Here is a 23,106-nt window from a genome sequence, read left to right on the forward strand (position 1 = left end):
TAAGGTCCCACATGATAGACTGGTCATGAAGGTTAAAGCCCACGGGATACAGGGCAAAGTGACAAGTTGGATCCAAAATTGGCCTGGAGGTAGGAAGCAAAGGGTAATGATTGATAATTGCTTTTGTGACTCTAGGGATGTTTCCAGTGGGATTCCGCAGGGCTCAGTACTGGGTCCCTTGCTTTTTGTGGTATATATCAATGATTTAGATTTGAATATAGGGAGTATGATTGTAAGAAGTTTGCAGACGACACTAAAATTGACTGTGTGGTTGATAATGAAGAGGAAAGTTATGGGCTGCAGGAGGATATCAAAATACTGGTCAGGTGGGCAGAGCAGTGGCAAATGGAATTTGATTCAGAGAAGTGTGAGGTGATGCACTTTGGGAGGGTTAATAAGGAAAGGGTATGCACAATTAAGCGTTAGGCCACTTAATAGTGTAGATGACCAAAGGGAACCTTGGAGTGCTTGTCCACAGATCCCTGAAAGTAGCAGGTCAGGTGGATAAGGTGGTTAAGAAGGCGTACGGAATGCTTGTCTTTATTGGCCAAGGCATAGAATATAAAGAGCAGGGAGGTTATGCTTAAATTGTATAATACTTTGGTTAGGCCACAGCTGGAGTACTGCATGCAGTTCTGGTCGCCGTATTATAGGAAGAATGTGATTGCACTATAGAGAGGGTGCAGAGGAGATTTACTAGATTGCTGCCTGGAATGGCGAATCTTAGTTATGAGGACAGATTGGATAGGCTGGGTTTGTTCTCATTGGAACAGAGGAAGTTGAGAGGAGACCTTATCGAGTTGTACAAAATATTGAGGGGCCTGGATATAGTGGATAGTAAGGGTCTATTTCCATTGGTGGAGGGGTCTATTACAAGGGGGCATAGTTGGTTGGTGGAAGGTTTAGAGGGGATTTGAGGGGTGGCTTTACGCAGAGGGTTGTGGGGATCTGGAACTCGCTGCCTGGAAGAGTGGTGGATGCAGAAACCCTCACCACTTTTAAGAGATGGTTGGATGGGCACTTAAAGTGCAGTAACCTGCAGGGCCTAGAGCTGGTAATTGGGATTAGACTGGCTGACCTTTTGTTGGACGGTGCAGATATAATGGTAATAGAAAATGGCCAGGGTGGTGATCTGGACTGGTGTTGATCACCTGGATGGGTCGGAGAGAAATTTTCCCCGATTTTTTTTCTCCCTAAATTGGCCTGGGTTTTTAAATCTGGTTTTTGCCTCTCCCAGGAGATCACATGTCCCGGTTGTGGTGGAATGTAAATGTTTTCAGTATAAGGGGTGTCGCAGTTGTGTGAGGTGGACTGGTTGGGCTGGTGCTCTTTGCCTTTCCGTCATTGTTCATAGGTTTATATGTAACCTTTAAGGCTGCTGACCAAGGGCTTGCGCTCTTTGTCGGCAGGCGCGGACACGATGGGCCGAAATGGCCGCCTCCTGCGCTGTAAATTTCTATGTTTCTATAAAGTCTGTAGCATTAAGCTTAAAAAGCAGGCTAATGATGAATTTGCAATCCAAAACAGCCATTGTCATACATGCCTTAATCCAATTTATAGTCACTTAACTTTTGCACATATGCTTTCAATTTGTTATGAAGACATTTTGTAGCAAATTTAGTTCCTGTTCAGCATTGAATAATGAACATCACAAATATCAAACCATTGATCTGATATATTTCTCTTGGGCAATAATCCATTCAATGGCAATAATGGATTCTGCTTTTTATCCCAATCATCGACCACTTTCCAAAATAAATTGTTTTTGAAGAAAAAGATGGATTGGTAGTGATAGGAGTAGTATACAGCATTCAGATTTTCAATGGGATGATCATTCGGTATCACTGGTGGAAATACATCAATAATTCTTTTTGGATATCCATTAATCTGGTTAGTATGCATATTGAAAGTAGTCACCTATAGAGAAAATGAATGTAGTAACACAGGATATGATTTAATATCAGTCACTTTTTGTTTACGTTGAAATAAAGTATCTCTACCATAATTAGATGGGGGGAAATTGGACCAGCCTTGTGATTCAACCCCTCCTATTCATATCTACTCGAGTGCTTCCCTCTTGTTGGTACTGTTGTGTCATCCTCACAAAGCCTCAGTTACCATTACCAGAGCTATCACTATCATTTCATTCAAATAAAGTTACCATCAAATCTTAAATTACTGCCTTCTCTTTATTTTTTTACCACTTTACTGATTCATAAACTTAAGACAATTTAATAAAGTTTTGTTCTACTAAAATGGTTATCTTCACATCTGTCGAATGATTCATGTGTTGCACATCCAACAGCAATGTAATGATGTACTAATCCAGTATTAGTAGATGCTTAGTAGTAATAGAAGGTGCATGCAGCCACATTTCAAAACAAGCAGGACTAATGACATTTAACTTTAAACGGATCCAATGTAGCAGCATTGTTAATATTGATTTTTTAAAATCTGTAATCGGGGCATCTGAGACCTTGGTGAACAATGGGACAAAGTCTATGTCCTTAATGATATTTAAAAATAAAGAAGCAGGAATGACAAAGAAAATAGAATTAATTAGACTCAAATTGGGTACAGAAAGAGAAATGGTGAGGGGGAAAGAAAAATTGGATTGACAGAGAAAAGAGACAGGCAAAATTTTAAAATCTCCCCAGAACAATTTACTATCTGGAGGAATGAAATGCCAGTTTCAGTTCGCTTTCTAGGCCTAAGTGGTTGAATGACATTGCAGGAACATAAGTATCATTTAACAGGTCCTTGCGCTGTTAAGTATCAGCCCTAACTTTGTGCGCGGAGTTTCATTCATCATTACTACGCAAATAGAGCAAATTATTGAAACTCACGGAGGTTGACAGCGAGCTGCCGTTTTCGTGAGGCTAACCGTGGAGCGGCACAAACCGTCCAGCAATTTGTGGTGATTTGCATTTCTTCCTCGCCACAAATTGCTGGATGATTTACACTAATAATGGCGTATACATTAAACTTGGCGTTATTTCACCAGAAAATTCTGGGCCATAAGGATGGGTGGCTAAGGGGTCTTAAAGTGGGGAGAGTTATAGTGAGAGAATTACAGAGCTTGGGACCTAAACAGTTGAAAGCATGGCCGCCAATGGTGAAGCAAAGGGTGGGGGGAGAGGGGGGGTGGGGGGTGCTGCAGAAGATGTCAGAATTGGAGAAACAGAGTTCTTGGACTGGACGAGATCAGAGATGGGGAGGGGCGAGGCCTTGGAGGGATAAGAGAATTTTAAAATCAAGGAGTTCATGGACCGGGAGCCAATATTAGACAGCAAGCGCAAAGATGATGGATGAATGGGGCTTGGTGCGGATTAGGAAATGGGCAGCAGAGTTTTGGATGAGCTTAAATTTATGCAGGTGGGAGATGGGAAGTCAGCAAGGAGAGCATTGGAAGAGCAAAGTCTGGAGGTAAAAACAATGAGGGTTTCAACAGCAGATAAGTTGATACAAGGTCGGAGAGGGAAGGCTGTCTTTGTCAAAAGCTCAGCTCAGTGTCCAATAGGACACAGAGTGACCAGTATGCAAAGGCACTTTACATTATAAATGTGGACATGGAGTGTGTGGATGTAAGATTTTTAATATTTTCGATGTTCAACATATGAAATTCTAATCTTGTATACCCAATCAACTGGCTGAATTTCTAATTGCTATGTTGACTATGGGCATGTACTTGCGATAAAGTTTAGATAGTAATCCTCAGTAGTGCACTTAGTGTCTCGGGTTAACATTAATTATATTTAGATCTGTCCTATAATCATAGAATGCACAGAAGGAGGCCATTCAACCCATTGTGCCTGTCCTGACTTTGGTAGAGCTACCCAATTAATCCTACTCCCCTGCTCTTTGCTCATACCCCTGCAATGTTTTTCCTTTCAAGTATTAATCCAATTCTCCTTTGAAAGTTACTATTGAATCTGCTTCCACCACTTTCCGATAGTGCATTCCAGATCACAACAGCACACTGTAAAATCACCTTAAATCTGTGTTCTCTGGTTACCGACTCTTCTGTCACTGGAAACAGTTCCTCATTTATTTACTCTCAAAACCATTCATTTTGAACATCTCTATCAAATCTCCTTTTAACCTCTGCTCTAGAAAACAACCCCAGCTTCTCCAGTCTCTCCATGTAACTGAAGTCCCTCATCCCTGGGACCATTCTAGTAAACCTCTTCTGCACACTCCAAGCCCTTGACATCCTTCCTAAAATGTGATGTCAAGAATTGAACACTACCTCAGCTGAGGGCCTAACTAGTGTTTTATAAAGGTTTAACATTAATAAAGCCAAGGATTCCATATGCTTTAACAACCTTCTCAACTTGTCCTGCCACCTTCAAATATTTGTGTACATACACACCCAGGTCTCTCTGTCCCTGCGCCCCCTTTAAAATTGTACCATTTAGTTCATATTGCATCTCCTCATTCTTGGTTCCTTCACACTTCTGCATTAAATTTCATCCACCATGTATCTGTCCATTTCACCAATCTGTCTATGTTTTCCAGAAGAGTCTGTTGCTATCCTTCTCATTGTTTACTACATTTCTAAGTTCCATTACTACATTTCTAAGTTCCATTTCATCTGCAAACTTTGAAATGATGCATTGTATACCCAAGTCCAGGTCATTAATATATATCAAAAAGAGCAGTGATCCTAATACCGACCCCAGTGGAACACAACTGTATACCCCTCTCCTGTCTGAAAAATAAATGTTTACCATTACTCTGCCTCCTGTCCCTTAGCCGATGTATCCATACTGCTTCTGTCCCTTTTAATTCCATGGGCTTAAATTTTACTAACAAGTCCATTTTGTGATGCTTTGCCAGAGCCTTTTTGAAGGTCTATATACACATCAACAGCACTACCCTCATCAACCCTTTTTTTAAACTTAAAGAATTCAATCAAGTTAGTGAAACATGATTTGCCTTTAACAAATCTATGAAAATTTTCATTTATTAGCCATACTTTTGTAAATGCCAAATAATTTTGTCCAGAATTATAGTCTCTAAACTGGGAAGGGAATCTGCCACCCCTATCTGATCTGGTTTACTTCCAAGTCCAGTCCCACATTATATGCTTGACTCTTAATGCCCTCAGGGTAAATAACTCGGGATAAGTTTTTTTTTTTAAATGCCTTTCCGCAGTCATCCACATCCCAAGAACAAATAAAAAAACTTACATTTGAACCTTTGAAGAAATATATGTTTTGGTCCCTCCTGTGATAGAAAGCTGTATCGATTGGACTCTGAACACCTGGAAAACCTTCAGAAATTAACTTGGGATATTTGTTTCCCTTTGTGTCCTCTGTGTATATTTGATCATTTTCATTGTCATATCTCCAATACTGAATACCTGTATGAGGACAAGTTCACATTAAAAAAACATTCTACAAATTAATTGCTTTTTAATTTAAGTATTAAATCACCTTTGAAGAAATAGCTGGCATCTCTTGTCCACGTCCATATATGTACAAAAGCATCAATGCCGCTACTTGGGATTCCTTGCCAACCAATTGAGAGCGCAATGGGATCTCCATAGCGTGTTCGATTATTACGATTTTCATAAAGCCAGTACAATTCATTTCTGAAGAAATATGTGTTGAATTGAATCATCAACTGCCCATATTGATTTTTCTCCTTATGAATCCAGTCAAATACTGTGTCAAAAGGACTTGCACATACACCTAAAAAAGAATAATGGATGTCAATCTGTTACCACTTTTTCTTATTATTTGTTCAGTCATAGCCATAGAATACAAGCCATTATACTTTAGACTATTGTACTGTGGTGACGAGTAGGCCACGTGTTGCAGCATCGTTGTATTACAGTGAAATACTGGAGTGTACCTTTTGTGTAAGCCTTTTCAAAAGCAGAGTCTGCACTTCGATTGTTTTTTAAAGTTTATTTCTCTTCTATTCATGCACACTTGCTTGCCCCAATTCTCGGCTGTTTGTTACCAGTTATTTTAGACCATGAATTGCTGTGCTGCTACGTAGAATTAAACAGAATTTTACAGCATAGAAACAGGCCATTCGGCCCAACAGGTCTATACCAGTGTTAATGCTTCATATTTGGTCAACAGAAGACTTCTGTTCACAAAAATGGAATTTACCTTCTCTCTCAGAATTATAAAGCCATTCCTTTAGTTCAAGATGACCCTCAATTTCCATAATCATCTTTGTGCTGTCAGACTGCGTATTTAACATTTTTGTAGATCAGTCAGAACTTCAAGTTGCAGATTGAGAAAACTGAAGCCATCTTATTTAGTTCCTGCCAAAGACATACCTTTGCTCACAACAATCTCTCCCATCCCCTCGTCAAGCAAATTGCCTAATGCGTTATACTCTCAGAATCATCGCTTTCAGCCAATGTCTGCGGCGACTCCATCACCATCCCTGGGTATATCCTGTACCACGGGCAGGACAGACCCACCAGAGGTGGCTGCACAGTAGTATATAGTCGGGAGAGAGTGGCCCTGGGAGACCTCAACATGAAGTCTCAGGGCATCAGGTCAAACATGGGCAAAGAAACCTGCTGATTACCACCTAGCACCCTCCCTCAGCTGATGAATCAGTAGTCCTCCATGTTGAACACTACTTGCAAGAGGCACTGAGGATAGCAAGGGTACAGAATGTACACTGGGTGTGGGATCCAAGTTCTGCAATCCTGCCACATCTAGTGAATGGTGGTGGACCATTAAACAACTGACAGGAGGAGGAGGCTCCATGAACATTCCCATCCTCTGATGGCAGAGCCCAGCATACGAGTGCAAAAGTCAAGGCTGAAGCATTTGCAACCATCTTCAGCCAGAAGGGCCGAGTGGATAATCCATCTCGGCCTCCTCCCGAGGTCACCACCATCACAGAAGCCAGTCTTCATCCAATTTGATTCACTTCATGTGATATCAAGAAACGGCTGGGCCATTTGGATACAGCAAAGGCTATGGGCCCCGACAACATCCCGGCTGCCGTGCTGAAGACTTGCGCTCCAGAACGAGCCAAGCCTCTAGCCAAGCTGTTCCAGTGCCGGTACAACACTGGCATCTACCCGACAACGTAGAAAACTGCCCAAGTATGTCCTGTCCACAAAAAGCAGGACAAATCCAATCTGGCCAATTGCCACCCCAAAAGTTTACTCTCGATCATTAGCAAAGTGATGGAGGTGTCATCGACAGTGCTAAGTGGCACTTACCAATAACCTGCTCCCCGGTGCTCAGATTGGTTCCGTCAGGACCACTTGGCTCCAGACCTCATTACAGCCTTGATCCAAACATGGACAAAAGAGCTGAATTCCAGAGATGAGGTGAGAGTGACTGCCCTTGACAGGGCAGCATTTGACCAAGTGTAGCATCAAGGACCACTAGTGAAATTGAAGTCAATGGGAATTATGGGAAAAACTCTCCACTGGCTGGAGTCATACCTAGCCAAAGGAAGGTGGTTGTTGGAGGCCAATCATCTCCGTCCCATGACATCGCTGCAGGAGTTTCTCAGGGTAATGTGATCGGCCCAACAATCTCCTACTGCTTCACCAATGACCTTCCCTCCATCATAAGGTCAGAAGTGGGGATGTTCACTGATAATTGCACAGTGTTCAATGCCATTTGCAATGAAGTAGTCTATGCCCGCATGCAGCAAGACCTGGACGACATTCAGGCTTGGGCTGATAAGTGACGAGCAACATTCGCAGCACACAAGTGCTACGCAATGACCATCTCCAATAAGAAAGTGTCTAACCACCACCCGTTGACATTCAATGGCATTACCATTACCGATTTACCACCTTCAATATCCTGGGGGTCACCTTTGACCAGAAACTTAACTGGACCAGTCACAAATACTGTGGCTACAAGAGCAGTTCAGAAGCTGGCTATTCTGCAGTGAGTATCTCACCTCCTGACTTCCCAAATCCTTTCCACCATCTACAAGGCACATGTCAGGAATGTGATGGAATACTCTCCACTTGACTGGATGAGTGCAGCTCCAACAGCACTCAAGAAGCTCGACATCATCCAGGATAAAGCAGCCCACTTGATTGGCACCCCACCACCACCTTAAACATTCACTCCCTCCACCACCAGCACTGCAGCAACTTGCCAAGGCTTCTTCAACAGCACCTCCCAAACCCACGACCTCTATCACCTACAAAGACAAGGGCAGCAGGTGCATCGGAATACCATCACTTCCAAGTCCCCTTCAAGTTGCACACGATCCTGACTTGGAAATATATCGCCGTTCCTTCATAGTCGCTGGGTCAAAATCCTGAAATTCCCTCCCTAACAGCACTATGGGAGTAACTTAACCACATAGACTAGTGGTTCAAGGCAGAAGCTCACCACCACCTTCTTGGGTAGTTAGGGATGAGCATTATATGCTGGCCTTGCCAGTGACGCCCACAGCCCACGAACACATTTTTTAAAAAGTTGCTCATGCAGAATGAAATTAATAGTGTACATACTCATTGTCCTGTTCAATCCTGAGCTGAGCTTCAAATCCCGTATCCTATCATTCACTGAGATTGCATACTTTCTTTCCTGCAAAGTTGCTGACCTTTGCCCCATCCCACCCTCTGCTGCTGAAACCCTTATCCATGCTTTGATTATCTCAAATGCCCTCTTCGTCAGTTTCCATACTTCTCTCTACGAACTCCAACTGATCCAAAACTTTGCTGCCAACATCCTGTCCTGCACTTGGTCTCAGTTGCCGAACACTCACATTCCTGTTGATCACCGCTGGCTCCATATCTCCTAATGCACTGAGTTCAAAACCCTTCCCCTAGCTTACAAATCTCCACGGATTTGCTTCATTCTAATTCTGCAACCTCCTCCAGCCATATGTTGCGGACCACACCCTATTGTCTTCCAGCTCTGGGCTCCTGTACATCTTTTTCTCAGTTTGCTGGAACAGCTTTACATGCTAGACGGTTTCCTTCTAGATAGATTGGGCTGTAAATTGCAGCCTTTCCGGGTGCGCATGCATCCGAAGAGGCCCCGCAAATGCCGGTTTTCGCCACGCAATGCGCATACACCGAGAACCAGCATTTGCGAACTGTCAAAATGTCTTGACAGATTACATGCATCCCTGGGAGAAAGACATCCGCGGGCAGAGATTTGTGCTATTTACAAAACTTCTGTCCAGCGAATGTCCTTCAAACTCTTATGCCTGGTAAAAGCAGGCTTATGGCCTGTTTTTGCCAGCATAAGAGTTTTAAAAGATAGAAAAATAACACTGAATGGGGATACACTGGTTGGTCCGGCCCACGTGATCCCAGGCGTGGAACTACACTACAGAACCAGTGGGAAGCTGTTCAACCTTTGCCGTCTCCAGGCCAGGTCCAAGACCACTCCAACCTCTGTCATTGAACTACAGTACGCGGATGATGCCTGCATCTGTGCACACACACAGGCTGAACTCCAGGACGTAGTCGACGTATTTACCGAGGCATATGAAAGCATAGGCCTTACGCTAAACATTAGTAAGACAAAGGTCCTCCACCAGCCTGTCCTCGCCGCACAGCACTGTCCTCCAGACATCAAGATCCATGGCGTGGCCCTGGACAACGTGGACCACTTCCCCTATCTTGGAAGTCTCCTATCGACCACGAGATCCAACACCGCTTCCAGTGCGCCACTGCAGCCTTCGGCCGCCTGAGGAAAAGAGTGTTTGAAGACTAGTCCCTCAAAACTGTCACCAAGCTCATGGTCTACAGGGCCGTAGTAATACCCGCCCTCCTGTATGGCTCAGAGACATGGACCATGTACAGTAGACACCTCAAGTCGCTGGAGAAATACCACCAGCGATGTCTCTGCAAGATTCTGCAAATACCCTGGGAGGACAGACGCACAAACATTAGCGTCCTCGTTCAGGCCAACATCCCCAGCATTGAAGCACTGACCACACTTGATCAGCTCTGCTGGGCAGGCCACGTAGTTCGCATGCCAAACACGAGACTCCCAAAGCAAGCGCTCTACTCAGAACTCGTCCACGGCAAACGAGCCAAAGGCGGGCAGAGGAAACGTTACAAGGACACCCTCAAAGCCTCCCTGATAAAGTGCGACATCCCCACTGACACCTGGGAGTCCCTGACCATAGACCGCTTTAAGTGGAGGAACTGCATTCGGGAGGGCGCTGAGCTCCTCGAGTATCGTCGCCAAGCGCATGCAGAAATCAAGCGCAGGCAGCCGAAGGAGCGTGCGGCAAACCAGGCTCCCTGCCCACCCTTTCCCTCAACGACTATCTGTCCCACCTGTGACAGAGACTGTGGTTCTCGTATTGGACTGTTCAGCCACCTAAGAACTCATGCTAAGAGTGGAAGCAAGTCTTCCTTGATTCCGAGGGACTTCCTATGATACGCTCCTGGAATACGTGAGCCCATTCGCTGGACTGTGAATGGAGGCCTCAGACCACAAGTCTACGTCCCTCTGGGATCACCAGGCACTTTTGTAAATAAAAAAAAAATTTGGTCAGAAGCGCCTGCCCGCAGGGAGCCTCCGACCACAATTTCTGGGCCATTATTTCAATTAGAAACATTAAGGAGAATCAAGGGGTCATGGGCATAAGTTACACAAGAGTAGAGCTGGATTAGATGTCAGGAGATTCTCTTTTCGCAGAGGAATGTAGAATTATGGAACAATTTGCCGGCTTGTTCAGTGACTGCTGATTGCATACCTTCAAAAGAGAACAGGGTCAATTCCTGGCTGGGGCAGAATTCATAGTGTACAAAAGGTGAATGAGATACTAAATAACATAAATGTGGTCTCTTGGGCTAATTTTGATTGCCTCAGGGGAATTTTCCAGATTTATTTTTCCCTAAATTGGCCTTGTTTTTTAAAAAAATCAGGTTTTTCCTATTTCCCAGGAGATTAATAGGCTGTGGGAGGTGTGTGAATCATGATGCTAAAGGTATCGTAACTGTGTGGCCAGGTTAAATGGAGCAGCTGGTCTTTTCCTGTCCATCGTTTTTGTATGTTTTTGTCTTCCCTCCCTTTATCCCCCCTCCCTTATCCCTATTATTGGCAGCTTTGCCTTCACCTGTCCAGGCCTTAAGCTCTAGAATTACCTCCCTAAGCCTCTGCATCGCCACCTCCATCTCCTCATTTAAGATCCTCCTTAATACCCACCTCTTTGTCCAAACATTTGACGGCATCTATTTTTTCCTATTCCTCTGTGAAACACCCAAGGAAATGTTTTTTCTACATTAAAGTATTTTATTAAATGCACGTTGTTGTGATGGTGTAAATATAAACATCACATCTTAAATTTTTAATTTGAATGGTCGGTTGGCTCGCCCTTATGTTTCTAAACCTAGAAATAAATTGTTGAATCAGCTCTTCTCTAAAATCGGACGTTTCATTGACAATCAGACCAAGGATGCAGCGCTGTACAAGTATTTTATTATACACTCCCTGACTAGATAGCGGAGAGACTAGGCTGTCGAAGTTTCTATGATGTTTGGTCACTGTACTCTAAAAGCAGGCCCCAACACCATATACTCACTGCAGTATTACTGTTAATTGATCATTCACTCCTTGATTACTTATGAGTAGCAGACTGCATTTGTTCACAGTTCAAGGAAAATGTCTTGAATGTTTTAAATACCTGTAAAGGATTCATCAGATTTTGTTGGAATTTAAATTAGAATGTTTTATTCTTACCATAGAGTTGCTGAATAGCTTTTCTGTCGAGCCAATCCAGCTCAAACGTTGAATCTTGTGGGATGTAGCTGGGCTGCATTACTGAACCTGTTCTGTAGATGTGAGACAAACCCAGTACGTGACCTATTTCATGAACAGCCACCTGTACAGTTGGGCAGATTGAAATACTCCATGAAGTAAACTGACCAAAGGCCTATTGGTCCTTTCCATATAGCACCTGTTTCCTTTCATATTTCAACACTGGCTAAACTGTTACATTAAAATAACGTGCAGCATTGTCTTCTGAGCTGCTTTGCATTAAAACCCAGATTATGTGGGCAGATGCAATATCTAGTGTGGTACCCAACCAGGAAAGTCCTTGATCTATTCTGTTAGCTGATTCAAATAGTAGAATGACCCAACAGTGGAGATACTACAATTAGCTTTACCGTCCTGGAGTAAGGGAAAAATTCCGTTCCCACTCTTGCCATCTGTTGACTGCCCCTGATGGTAAATGCAACTGAATGTTGAATAAGAAGCAGAACTCACTTGGCTGTAATGCTCCTTACAGTCAGCCTGCTGAAAATCACTGTCCAGTCTCACTTCATAGAATTATAGAAACTTATAGCACAGAAGGCAACCATTTCGGCTCGTCGTGCTGGCTCTTTCAAAAAGCAGTCGTGCTTTATCCCAGATCCCCAAGTTTTGTCCGTAACCTTGCAAGTTCTTCATCCTCAAGAACCTGTTTAACTCTCTTTTAAAATGATTTATGGAATTAGCTTCCTTCTGCTTTTCATGTTGAGCATTCCAGATCCCGACAACTCTCAATGAAAATAATTTCTCCTCATCTCCCCTCTAGAACTTTTGCCAATGATTTTAAATCTATGGCCTCTGATTATTAACCCACTCGACCGAGGGAATAGTTTTTCTTTATCTACTCTCGCTACTCTATCACAACCTCATCATCTTGGAAACCTCTACCCGGTCTCCTCTTAACCTTCTCTGTTCCTAACATTTCCAACCTCTCTTCATAACTGCAGTCCATCATTCCTGGTAAACCTCATCTATACCCTTTCTAAGGCTTTTACATTGTTCCTGAAGTGTGAAGCCCATAATTGTCCACATACTTCAGCTGTGAGGCCTAACCAGTGATTTATAAAGTTCTAGCATGACATCTTTGCTTTTATATTCTATGCCTCTATTTTTAAACCCAAGTAACCTATGCTTTTTAAACCACCTTATCAACTAACCCTGCCACCCTTAGGAACTTTTGTATATGGACACCAAGATCTCTCTGCTCAACTGCATTTTTAAAAACTGTGCCATTAATAGTATATTGTCTTTTCATATTAGTCCTCCCAAAGAGTATCACTTCACACTTCTTCACATTGAACTCCATCTGCCATGCTTCTGCCCATTTCACCATCCTGAAGTCTACAACTATCCTCATCATTACCTACCATGTTTTGTATCATCTGCAAACTTTATAATGCTGCTCCCTACATTAAGTAATGGACCCAAAACTGACCCTTAGGGAACACCACTGCAAACCACCTCCCAGGCTGAGAAAAATCCTTTGCTTCCTGTCACTGAGCCTCCTGTATGGCACTTTGTTGAATGCCTTCCAAAAGTCCATATATACAATATTTCCTGCACTACCTTAATCAACCTTCTCTGTTACTTTATCAAAGAATTCAATCAAGTTAGACAGACACAATTTGCCTTTAATAAATCCATGCTGGCTCTCCTTGATTAACCCATGCCTTTCCAAATGAAAGTTTATTTTGTCCCTGATAATGGTTCCAATAACTTCCCCACCACCAATGTTATCATGACTGACCTATAGTTTTCTGGCTTCTCCCTTTTCTACAACATGAGCAACACTTCAGTTCACCGGCTCTACTCCTGTATCCAATGAGAATTGAAAGATTGTGACCAATGCTTCTTCTATATCTACCTTTGCTTCTTCCAGCAACCTAGGAATGCATTCCATCCAGACCAGGTAAATGGTCTTAATGGCCTGGAAATCCCAGGCTCCCCAGGTCCGTTCGGAGTGTGTACGGACCCGGGAAGACATCGCAAAAGCCGGTTTTCAGCGCACAATGCACATGTGCTGAAAACTGCCTTTTCCCATCTGTCAAGACCCTCCATATCTCCACAGCCAGGATATTCGCATGGGCAAGATTGCGATATTTACCTATATCTTGCCCAGCAAATGTCCTGAAAGCTCTTGCGCCTGATAAAAGCAGGTGCATAGCCTACTTTTACAGGCGTAAGGGTTTTAAAACACACAAAAACATTGTAAAATAAAATTTAAAAAGCACACTAAGGTAAGTTTATTTTAAACCATAATTTAAAAAAGCTTTTTTAAAAATCGGAAAAGTATTTTTTTTTTGAAGACATTTAATAACTTTAATTTGAATTAATTTTAATTGTAAGGTGTATTTTTTATTTTTTATTGTGTTTAGTGTGTTTTTTTTCTCATCAATAGCAATGAGAACTCGTAGATACGGAGTTCTCATTGCTATTAATGAGAATGCTGTGGAATACTGTACCTGATTGGTTGTCCTTCTGCATCCGAACCTCGAGGATGGGAGCGTGCTGTGCAGCGCGTGAAGAGAAGGCCTCCCCTCCAGAATCCCAGGCACCTCCAAGACCACCGGGTAAATTCGTAAAAATTCTCCGGTCAGAGGCATTCGTCCGAAAGAAGCCTCCGACTGGAATTTCAGGGCCATTATGTTTTCTCTCTCTTATTATCCTGTCCATAACTTCCCTCTTCTTTTTTTAGTGTAAGCACACATCCATCTACTTCCTTTGTGAAGACAGATGCAAAGTATTCATTTAATACTTTAGCCCATGTCCTCTGCCTTTACATTAAGATTTACCTTTGGGTCTTTAATAGGCTCAACTTTTTCCCATGTTTATAAAATGTTTTAGGTTTCAATTTAATGTTGCCCGCTAATCTTTTCTTGTAACCTCTTTGCCTCCCATATTAACTTTTTCAATTCACTCCTGTACTTTCTATAATCTTCCTGGTTATTAACTGAATCTTGCTCCTGACATTTATCATAAGCCTCCATTTTCTGTTTTAATTTAACTTTTATTTCCACTGTCATCCATGGTGCATTAGCTTTAGATGCTCTACCTTTTCCCTTCAAAGGAATATGCCCAGTTTGTACTTGAACACTCTCTTCCCTGAATGTCCTCCATTGCTCCGTTACTGCTTTATCCTGCAATCACATTTTCCAGGTCCTTACCCAGGTGCTAGGTCCTTTCTTAAATCACTTTAATTAGATCTTCCCCAGTTGAGCATTTTTACCTTCAATAGTTTCTGGTCTCTTTCCATAATTACTCTAAACCGAATGATGTTGTGTTCTAGATGATCTCCTACTGTAACACACTCCTCTTGCCCTACTTCATTTCCCAAAACCAGATCCAACACGGCTTCCTACCTTGTTGGACTGAAGACATATTGATCTAGAAAGTTCTCCTGTACATATCAGAAATTCCTTTCCTTCCCTAACCTTACCACTGTTTTTCCAACTCTATATTTGGGTAATTAAAGTCTCCTAATATTACTACTTTATTTTTGTTACATGCCTTTTAAAATTTGCTAACAAATTTACTCACTGGTTGGAGTTCTATTTTTTTTTTAAACTCCCAGCAATGTAACTGCTTAACTGCTTCCCCTCTGTTCTTTAACGTGGGCAGGTACAGCAGGAGCGGCGAGAGATCATGGAGCGACGTGATCGAGACCCAGGAGAGGCGTGAGTTGGGGGCCCTGGGGCAGCACGGGCCAGTCCACACTGTGATATATGTGTGCGCACTAGGTCTGTGTAGCAGAGCTGGTCTCCAGTCATCTTGGTTAATCCTTGCCACTGGACCAAGACGAGACCTAGCTCTGTCAAGCCCGTGTGGTGGCTGCGGTGACAACGGCCACTACACGTTAAAAATATCTTCCACCCTTCAGGATGTAGTTCAGGACCTGGAACATTAGGTCCTTCATTGAAACACCTGTGAACTCATCCTTTTTTGGCGTGGAAGCAAGTCATCCTCGATACAAGGAACCGCCTATGATGATGTTCTTTAACTCAAGCCAAATAGATTCAGTCCTAGAACCATCTAGTTTATCCTTTCTATTTAGAACTGTAACATCATCCTTAATTAATACTGCCACACCCCCTCCTCTTTTACCTTCTCTATCATTCCTGAATACTTGGTAACCAGAAATATTAAGAACCCATTCCTGGTCTTGATTGAGCCATGTCTCTGTTAATGCAACCATGTCATAATCCCATGTGGCAATTTGTGCCTACAGATCACCAACCTTATTAGTTATACTACAGACATTGACATGCATGCAATTTAATATCTCCTTTAACACTTTTGTAATTTTCCTCAATCTGGTCCCTCCCTGCAGTTTTTGGGATATTTCTACAAACCATTTAAAGTATAAAGCCATGATCTTATTGAATGGTGGTGCGGGTTTGAAGGGCTGAATGGCCTACTCCACCTATTTTCTCTGTTTCTATGTACACGGAATTCTGCTTCCCGCCCGACTAGAGAGTGATGTTAGTACAGCACAATTTTCCGTGCTGTCTGTCTCTAAAAGCAGGCACCAATGTCAAATAACTGTAATATGTGACAATGCCACTTACACATGGTTTAGAGGGACTGACTCTACCAAGGCGATAGTGCCCCCGCACAAATCAGTGCCTTCAAGTGGACAAAATTGAAAGATAGTACAGTAGTTATAACACAATATTCTATAAAATGTTACAGCTTGAAAAATTTGTAATCACCTTGTTGCAAATTTCAAAAAAAATAGGAAACAAAAGGTAGAAATAAGTGAGGATTAAAGAGTGCAACTAAAGATTCTTACTTTCAGCAGACTTATTCCATTCGCATTGCTTGGGGTGGTAAAATGGTCATCATCGTCAAAATGAATGTCACCTAATTGCCACGCGTGAGCAAATTCCTGTCCATTGCCATCAAATGTCCGAGAACAGCCCATATGTCGACCTTGAGCAAAAATGTAAATGGATCTTCAATTATATTTCGCACAACATGTTAGCTGATCTTTCCTTAGGCTAATACACATCATAATATGTACAGCAATTGATATGTATAAAATCAAGTTATATTTTTCTATAGCAAAATATCAAAGCTGAATCTTTTGTTTATCCAAATCTTTATTTCATTGGCACATAAAAACTACTGTTTCATGCTCTTGAGTAAATAAGTTTTCAATAGTCTGCATTAATAAAATGTGACATGCATTTGTATAGCCATCAACATTACCTGTCCCAAAGCCAAGTTTGATGTCTATCATTGACGCAGGAGAGTGGATATTCTCTTCAAACTGTAAAGGAATGACTTCACTCCACATCCTAAAAGCCATTATCAGCACATGTTTCTGGTCTTCAATCGAGAGCTGGTTGCTATAACCTTCTCCCATCAGACGCCATGAAAGCTTTCGTTTGGAAAAGGCCATTCTCGGTGCCTTATTAAACACATCAGGCCGAACAGACACCTTCTGTCGTCTGGGAGCAAACAATAACTGCAAAAAACGCTTCTTGCGAACATTGGAATTTACGGTCACATTGGTACCGCCATTCTTATCAGCTGTATTTTTGTTGAAATCAATGGTTTGGTTGGCAATGGATGTCTCATTATCCATCAAGGTATCGTTGGACAGAATTTTATCTGGGACCCCACATCGCGGTTTGTTCATAGCTCCCTTAGTGGCTTTGTCTAGTACTCCTGTCACAGGTATGTCATTAACCTTCTGGAACTGTTTTAAAGCTTCTATATAGGCAGTGTTTTTAGTGGACTCAGCCTGAGGTTGTTCCCTTTGTTTGGAAGCAGAGGATCCTTCTTTGATAAGATCCAACAAATCTTTCGGAGCTGGATGCTCATCTGCAAGATTCTCTGCATTCTGGTATTCGATGTTCTCCCAGTTTATTTGTTGAGTCCATCCATATTTAGACAAGTATTGCTTCAAAAAAACAAAATAATTTCCGAGATTCAAGAAATGTGAAGTGCCAAAGTTTAACAAATAAACTTGCAAATGAGTTAGTTCTGATAAGTAAAAAACTATACAGAGGAAGACTTAAAAGAATAATATGACCCAAATTTCAACCTAAGGTAAAAGACCAAAACCTAACTATTTTAACTTACAGAATTGTATTAAATTTTGAATCCACGTTTCTTTCTCTCCCCTTACTCTCAGTGTCAGCTGTGGCTCAGTTGGTAGCACTCTTGCCTCTGAGTCAGAAGATTGTGGGTTCAAGTCCCACTCCAGGGACTTACGCACAAAATCTAAGCTGACACTCCAGTGTAGTGCTGAGGGTGCAGTGTTGGAGGTGCTGTCTTTCAGATGAGAAGTTAAACTGAGGCCCTGTCTGCTCTCTCAGTTGGAGGTAAAAGATCCCATGGCACTGTTTTGCAGAAGAGCAGGGGTGTCCTGGCTAATATTTATCCCTCAATCAACTTAATGACCAGATAATCTGTGTTTTTTTTATTATCACATTACTGTTTCTGGGAGCTTGCTTGTGCCGCGTTTCATACATTACAACGATGACTACACTTTAAAATTACTTCATTGGCTGTAAAGCGCTTTGAGATGTCCAGCTATATAAATCCAAGTCTTTCTTGCGCATCCACAAGACAGGTGTATTAGTCCTTATTATTTAATCCAAATGACTATTTTTTATGTCCAGCCAATGGATTTGAACTGCTCAACTCTGAAGACTGTGGCAGGTGAGCCTGATCCTGTTCTAACCTAGTGACCAGGTACATAATCTTACAGCAGGGAAATCTTCACTGCTTCTCTTTTTTTTTCTTCCTCTATAAGTAAGTCAAATATGGACACTCACTGGCCAGGCATGAAGAATAGTCACAAAAACAGAAAATGCTGGTCAGGCAACATTTGTGAAGAGGACAGACAAGTTGAATCTATCAAACTCAACCTAGAGCGTTGATCAAAAATGGGGATAGCAGCAGGAAGTTAATACTACTTCTGTTGCCAGTGGAAAACCGTAGTTGACTCACTGTTTTTGAGTTGCACTATTTTTCAGCGAAGAAAAATCAATACATTATTCAATCACTTTCCTGTTTGGGGGTTGGAAAAACTCGATTGTGTGGCAATTTAACATTTATATATAAAAAAAAGTAACTGAAAACTTCACTGATTTTCAAGTCTGCTTATTCAGGGCTTCTAGATATACAGTGATTTAATGTTCTTGAGCAGATAAGAACATAATAACATAAGAAATAGGAGCAGGAATCAATCATTTGGCCACTCGAGCCTGCTCCACCATTCAATAAATCATGGCTGATCTGATCATGGACTCAGCTCCACTTCCCTGCCCGCTCCCCATAACCCTTTATTCCCTTATCGCTTAAAAATCTCTATCTCCGCCTTAACTATATTAAATGACCCAGCCTCCACAGCTCTCTGGGGCAGAGAATTCCATAGATTTACAACCCCCTGAGAGAAGAAATTCCTCCTCATCAGTTTTAAATGGGTGGCCTCTTTTTCCAAGACTATGTCCCCTAGTTTTAGTTTCCCCTATGAGTGGAAATATCCTCTCTGCATCCACCTTGTCAAGCCCCCTCATTATCTTATATGTTTCAATAAGATCACCTCTCATTCTTCTGAACTCCAGTGAGTACAGGCCCAACCTACTCGACCTATCTTCATAAGTCAACCCCCTCATCTCCAGAATCAACCAAGTGAACCTTCTCTGAACAGCCTCCAATGCAAGTATATCCTTCCTTAAATACGGAGACCAAAACTGTATGCAGTACTCCAGGTGTGGCCTCACCAGTACCCTGTACAGTTGTAGCAGGACTTCTCTGTTTTTATACTCAATCCCCTTGCAATAAAGGTCAATATTCCATTTGCCTTCCTGATTACTTGCTGTACATGCATACTAACTTTTTGTGCTTAATGCATAAGGATCCCCAGGTCTCCCTGTACTGCAGTACTTTGCAATTTTTCTCTATTTAAATTATAATTTGCTTCTCTCTTATTTATGCCAAAGTGGATAACCTCACACTTTCCCACATTATACTCCATCTGCCAAATTTTTGCCCACTCACTTAGCCTGTCTATATCCCTTTGCATATTTTTTTGTGTCCTCCTCACAGTTTGCTTTCCCACCCACCTTTGTATCATCAGCAAATTTGGCTACATTACACTCGGTCCCTTCATCCAAGTCATTAATATAGATTGTAAATAGTTGAGGACCCAGCACCGATCCCTGCAGCACTTCGCTAGTCACTGTTTGCCAACCGGTAAATTACCCATTTATCCCGACTCTCTTTTTTCTGTTGGTTAGCCAATCCTCTATCCATGCTAATATATTATCTCCAACGCCATGAACTTTTATCTTGTGCAGTAACCTCTTATGTGGCACCTTATCGAATGCCTGCTGGAAATCCAAATACACCACATCCACTGTTTCCCCCTTATCTACCCTGCTTGTTACATCCTCAAAGAACTCCAGCAAATTTGTCAAACATGATTTTCCTTTCATAAAACCATGCTGACTCTGCTTGATTGAATTATGCTTTTCCAAATGTCCCGCTACTGCTTCCTTAATAATGGACTCCAGCATTTTCCCGATGACAGATGTTAGGCTAACTGGTCTATGGTTTCCTGCTTTTTGTCTGCCTCCTTTTTTAAATAGGGGCGTTACATTTACGGTTTTCCAATCCGCTGGAACCGCCCCAGAATCCAGGGAATTTTGGTAGATTACAACCAATGCATCCACTATCTCTGCAGCCACTTCTCTTTAGACCCTAGGATGTAGGCCATCAGGTCCAGGGGACTTGTCCGTCTTTAGTCCTTTTATTTTACCGAGTACTACTTCTTCAGCGATAGTGATTGTATTAAATTTCTCCCTCCCTATAGCACCTTGATTATCCACTATTGGGAAGTTTTTAGTGTCTTCTACCATGAAGACCGATACAAAATATTTGTTCAACATTTCTGCCATTTCCCTGTTCCCCATTATTAATTCCCCAGTCTCATCCTCCAGGGGCCCAACATTTACTTTAGCCACTCTTTTCCTTTTTATGTATCTGTAGAAACACTTACTATTTGTTTTTATACTTCGTGCTAGTTTACTTTCATATCTTTCCACTTTTAATATTTTTAGTCATTCTCTGCTGTCTTTTAAAAAGTTCTCAATCCTCTGGTCTCCCACTCGTCTTGGCCACATTGTATACCCTTGTTTTCAATTTGACATCCTCCCTTATTTCCTTAGTTAGCCACCGATTATTATCCCTTCTCTTACAGTCTTTCCTTCTCATTGGGATATATTTTTGTTGCCAGTTATGAAATATCTCCTTAAATGTCTGCCACTGCTCATCAACTGTCCCATACTTTAGTCTATTTTCCCAGTCTACTTGAGCCAAGGGAATTGAAATGAATAGAAAAATACTAGTGCGTCTTGTATTTCGGATAGAGGGATCGACTCAAACTGTAGATAAATGACAGATTCTTCATCGTTGGTAGGCAGAAAAGTGTATCATCTCAATACACCTGACCCAAAACTGCGGCCAGTTCGAGAGGGATATGAACTGCTCCGACCCCCCAGTAATAGGAGTATTCTCCAAGTAAGCAACAAAGAACTAAGCACCCGCTACTCAAATATATTTCAGTGCATCAATGAAGCTGAAGCCCAAAGCTGCGGAGCGTGCTTTCCTACCTCCGCTGCCATCTGATCGAGGATGGGTCGTGCCCAACGTTGTGAGGATAACGCGATGTCCGAGTGGTCGCGATTATGGAAGAGTTTCTCGCAATCCGCCCAGGTAAGGAAGGTAACCGAGAACAGGCTCAGCTGGAAAGCCAGCCGCATGCTGCTGATTTCTGTCGAGTTCTGGCCGACCTGTCAAGAGCTGGGATTTATGTAACTCAAGTCCCCAGATTTTCCGTCCCAACCCACCTTCAACCAAACTTCAAATAATCTCAAGTTTCGCAAATTTTCTTTTTAACCCCACCGGCAGAGGACATAAACCCTCTGAGTTCTTGGGTTTATTTATTAACAGACCAATGATATATTTGCAGGAATATCATTTCGTAAAAAGAATACACAGATGCTGTGTCCTTTTCCTTCTGCATTTGCAAGGGTGACATGCTGAGATTTGTCAGCAGGATGAGGTCAACCCCTTGTTTATACTTCTGCAGTTGGTAAACACATATTTAAGTTATGCAAATTTTACAGCTTGAATCATCTGGAGATTCTAAGCTCAATGTCGGAAACTGACTTTAATTAAATTAAATTTCGCCTTTTCGAATTTACTTAACTTTCAAGATTTTGTTTTACATTTTAACCTGACTTTTTTTTAGACGAAAACAATGTCAACTTACCCCATTCTTGCTCTTACTGACAATAATTGGTAAATATCATTTTAAGTAATTAAATGTTTGTCATTTCGCCTTTCGGTAAAACGGAGAAAACGTTTAGAGAATCGCCCACCGGAAGGATGTAGTTTGTGAATTTTTCAGTAAATATTCATTGACAGCTGAACAAAGCTGTAGAATATTTCAGGATGCTGATAAAAGCAAACTGTGAATTGTCAGTGTTGACTGCAATTTAAAGGTTAATTTGCTCAGCTGACGGGGAAAGTGTCGATCAATCCAATCTCACGTTTCGTTTTTTTGTAAATCACTTAAAAGATCACTCAGAGAGCGCCGTGTTTGACTGCAGTGTCTTTTAAATATAGCTCTGTGTCGCACCAAGGAGATATGGGAGGTTTAATTCAAAATTCTACAACGTAGAAAAGAGCAAAGGAAAAAAGAAATGAAACATTTGATTATCTCAGCCAGGTATGCCCTTGCTATACCCAAGTATACAGCACTTAAAAGATAGAAAAATAATTTGAGCATGAAGATTTTATTCTCTTAAATCTTTATTCTCATTCAAAATATGTTATTGATGTAAACCCGCTTGATTGTAGTAGGTGATATAAAACTGTAATATAAGGGGTATGTGACAGATTGGAGATCTGTCTTTCTACATTACAACAGTGACGACTCTTCAAAAAATATTTCATTGGCTGTAAAGCCTTTTAGACGTCTTGAAGTTCTGAAAAGCACTATATAAATATAAGTCTTTCTTTTAAATCATGTGCCTCTATAGGGTTGATAACACAATTGGAGGTGCTCTAAGTGTTACTTAGAAGGCCTGCTGCATGCTTGATGTCTTTCAGGTGATACATTAAACCAAGGCCATGTCTGCTCTCTCAGGTAGACGTAAAAGATCCCATGGCACTATTTCGAAGAGCAGGGGAGTTATCCCAGGTATTCTGGCCAATACTCTTTTCTTTCTTACTATGCATACAGATGTTTAGTGTAAGGCCCATGCTCTCGTAAGCTTCAGCGTTGACAATGGCTTGGAGTTCAGCCTCTGAATGTGCGCAGGTGCAGGCGTTGTCTGCGTACTGTAATTCA

At 41.8% G+C, this 23,106-nt stretch overlaps 1 protein-coding gene across 1 annotated transcript; it reads right to left on the reverse strand.

The window, feature by feature from the left end:
- Positions 1–1,617: 1,617 nt before the first annotated feature.
- mmp21 (matrix metallopeptidase 21) lies at positions 1,618–21,511 on the reverse strand. The gene is made up of 7 exons (XM_070874006.1): positions 21,362–21,511; positions 16,944–17,640; positions 16,525–16,664; positions 11,664–11,805; positions 5,439–5,696; positions 5,193–5,365; positions 1,618–1,917 (listed from the first exon to the last, which is right to left on the reverse strand). Exons 1-7 carry the CDS (start codon positions 21,509–21,511, stop codon positions 1,618–1,620), a joined length of 1,860 nt encoding a protein of 619 aa, XP_070730107.1.
- Between the last annotated feature and the right edge of the window lie 1,595 nt (positions 21,512–23,106).

Source organism: Pristiophorus japonicus, chromosome 3 (genome assembly GCF_044704955.1).
Source record: "Pristiophorus japonicus isolate sPriJap1 chromosome 3, sPriJap1.hap1, whole genome shotgun sequence".
NCBI lineage: Eukaryota > Metazoa > Chordata > Chondrichthyes > Pristiophoridae > Pristiophorus > Pristiophorus japonicus.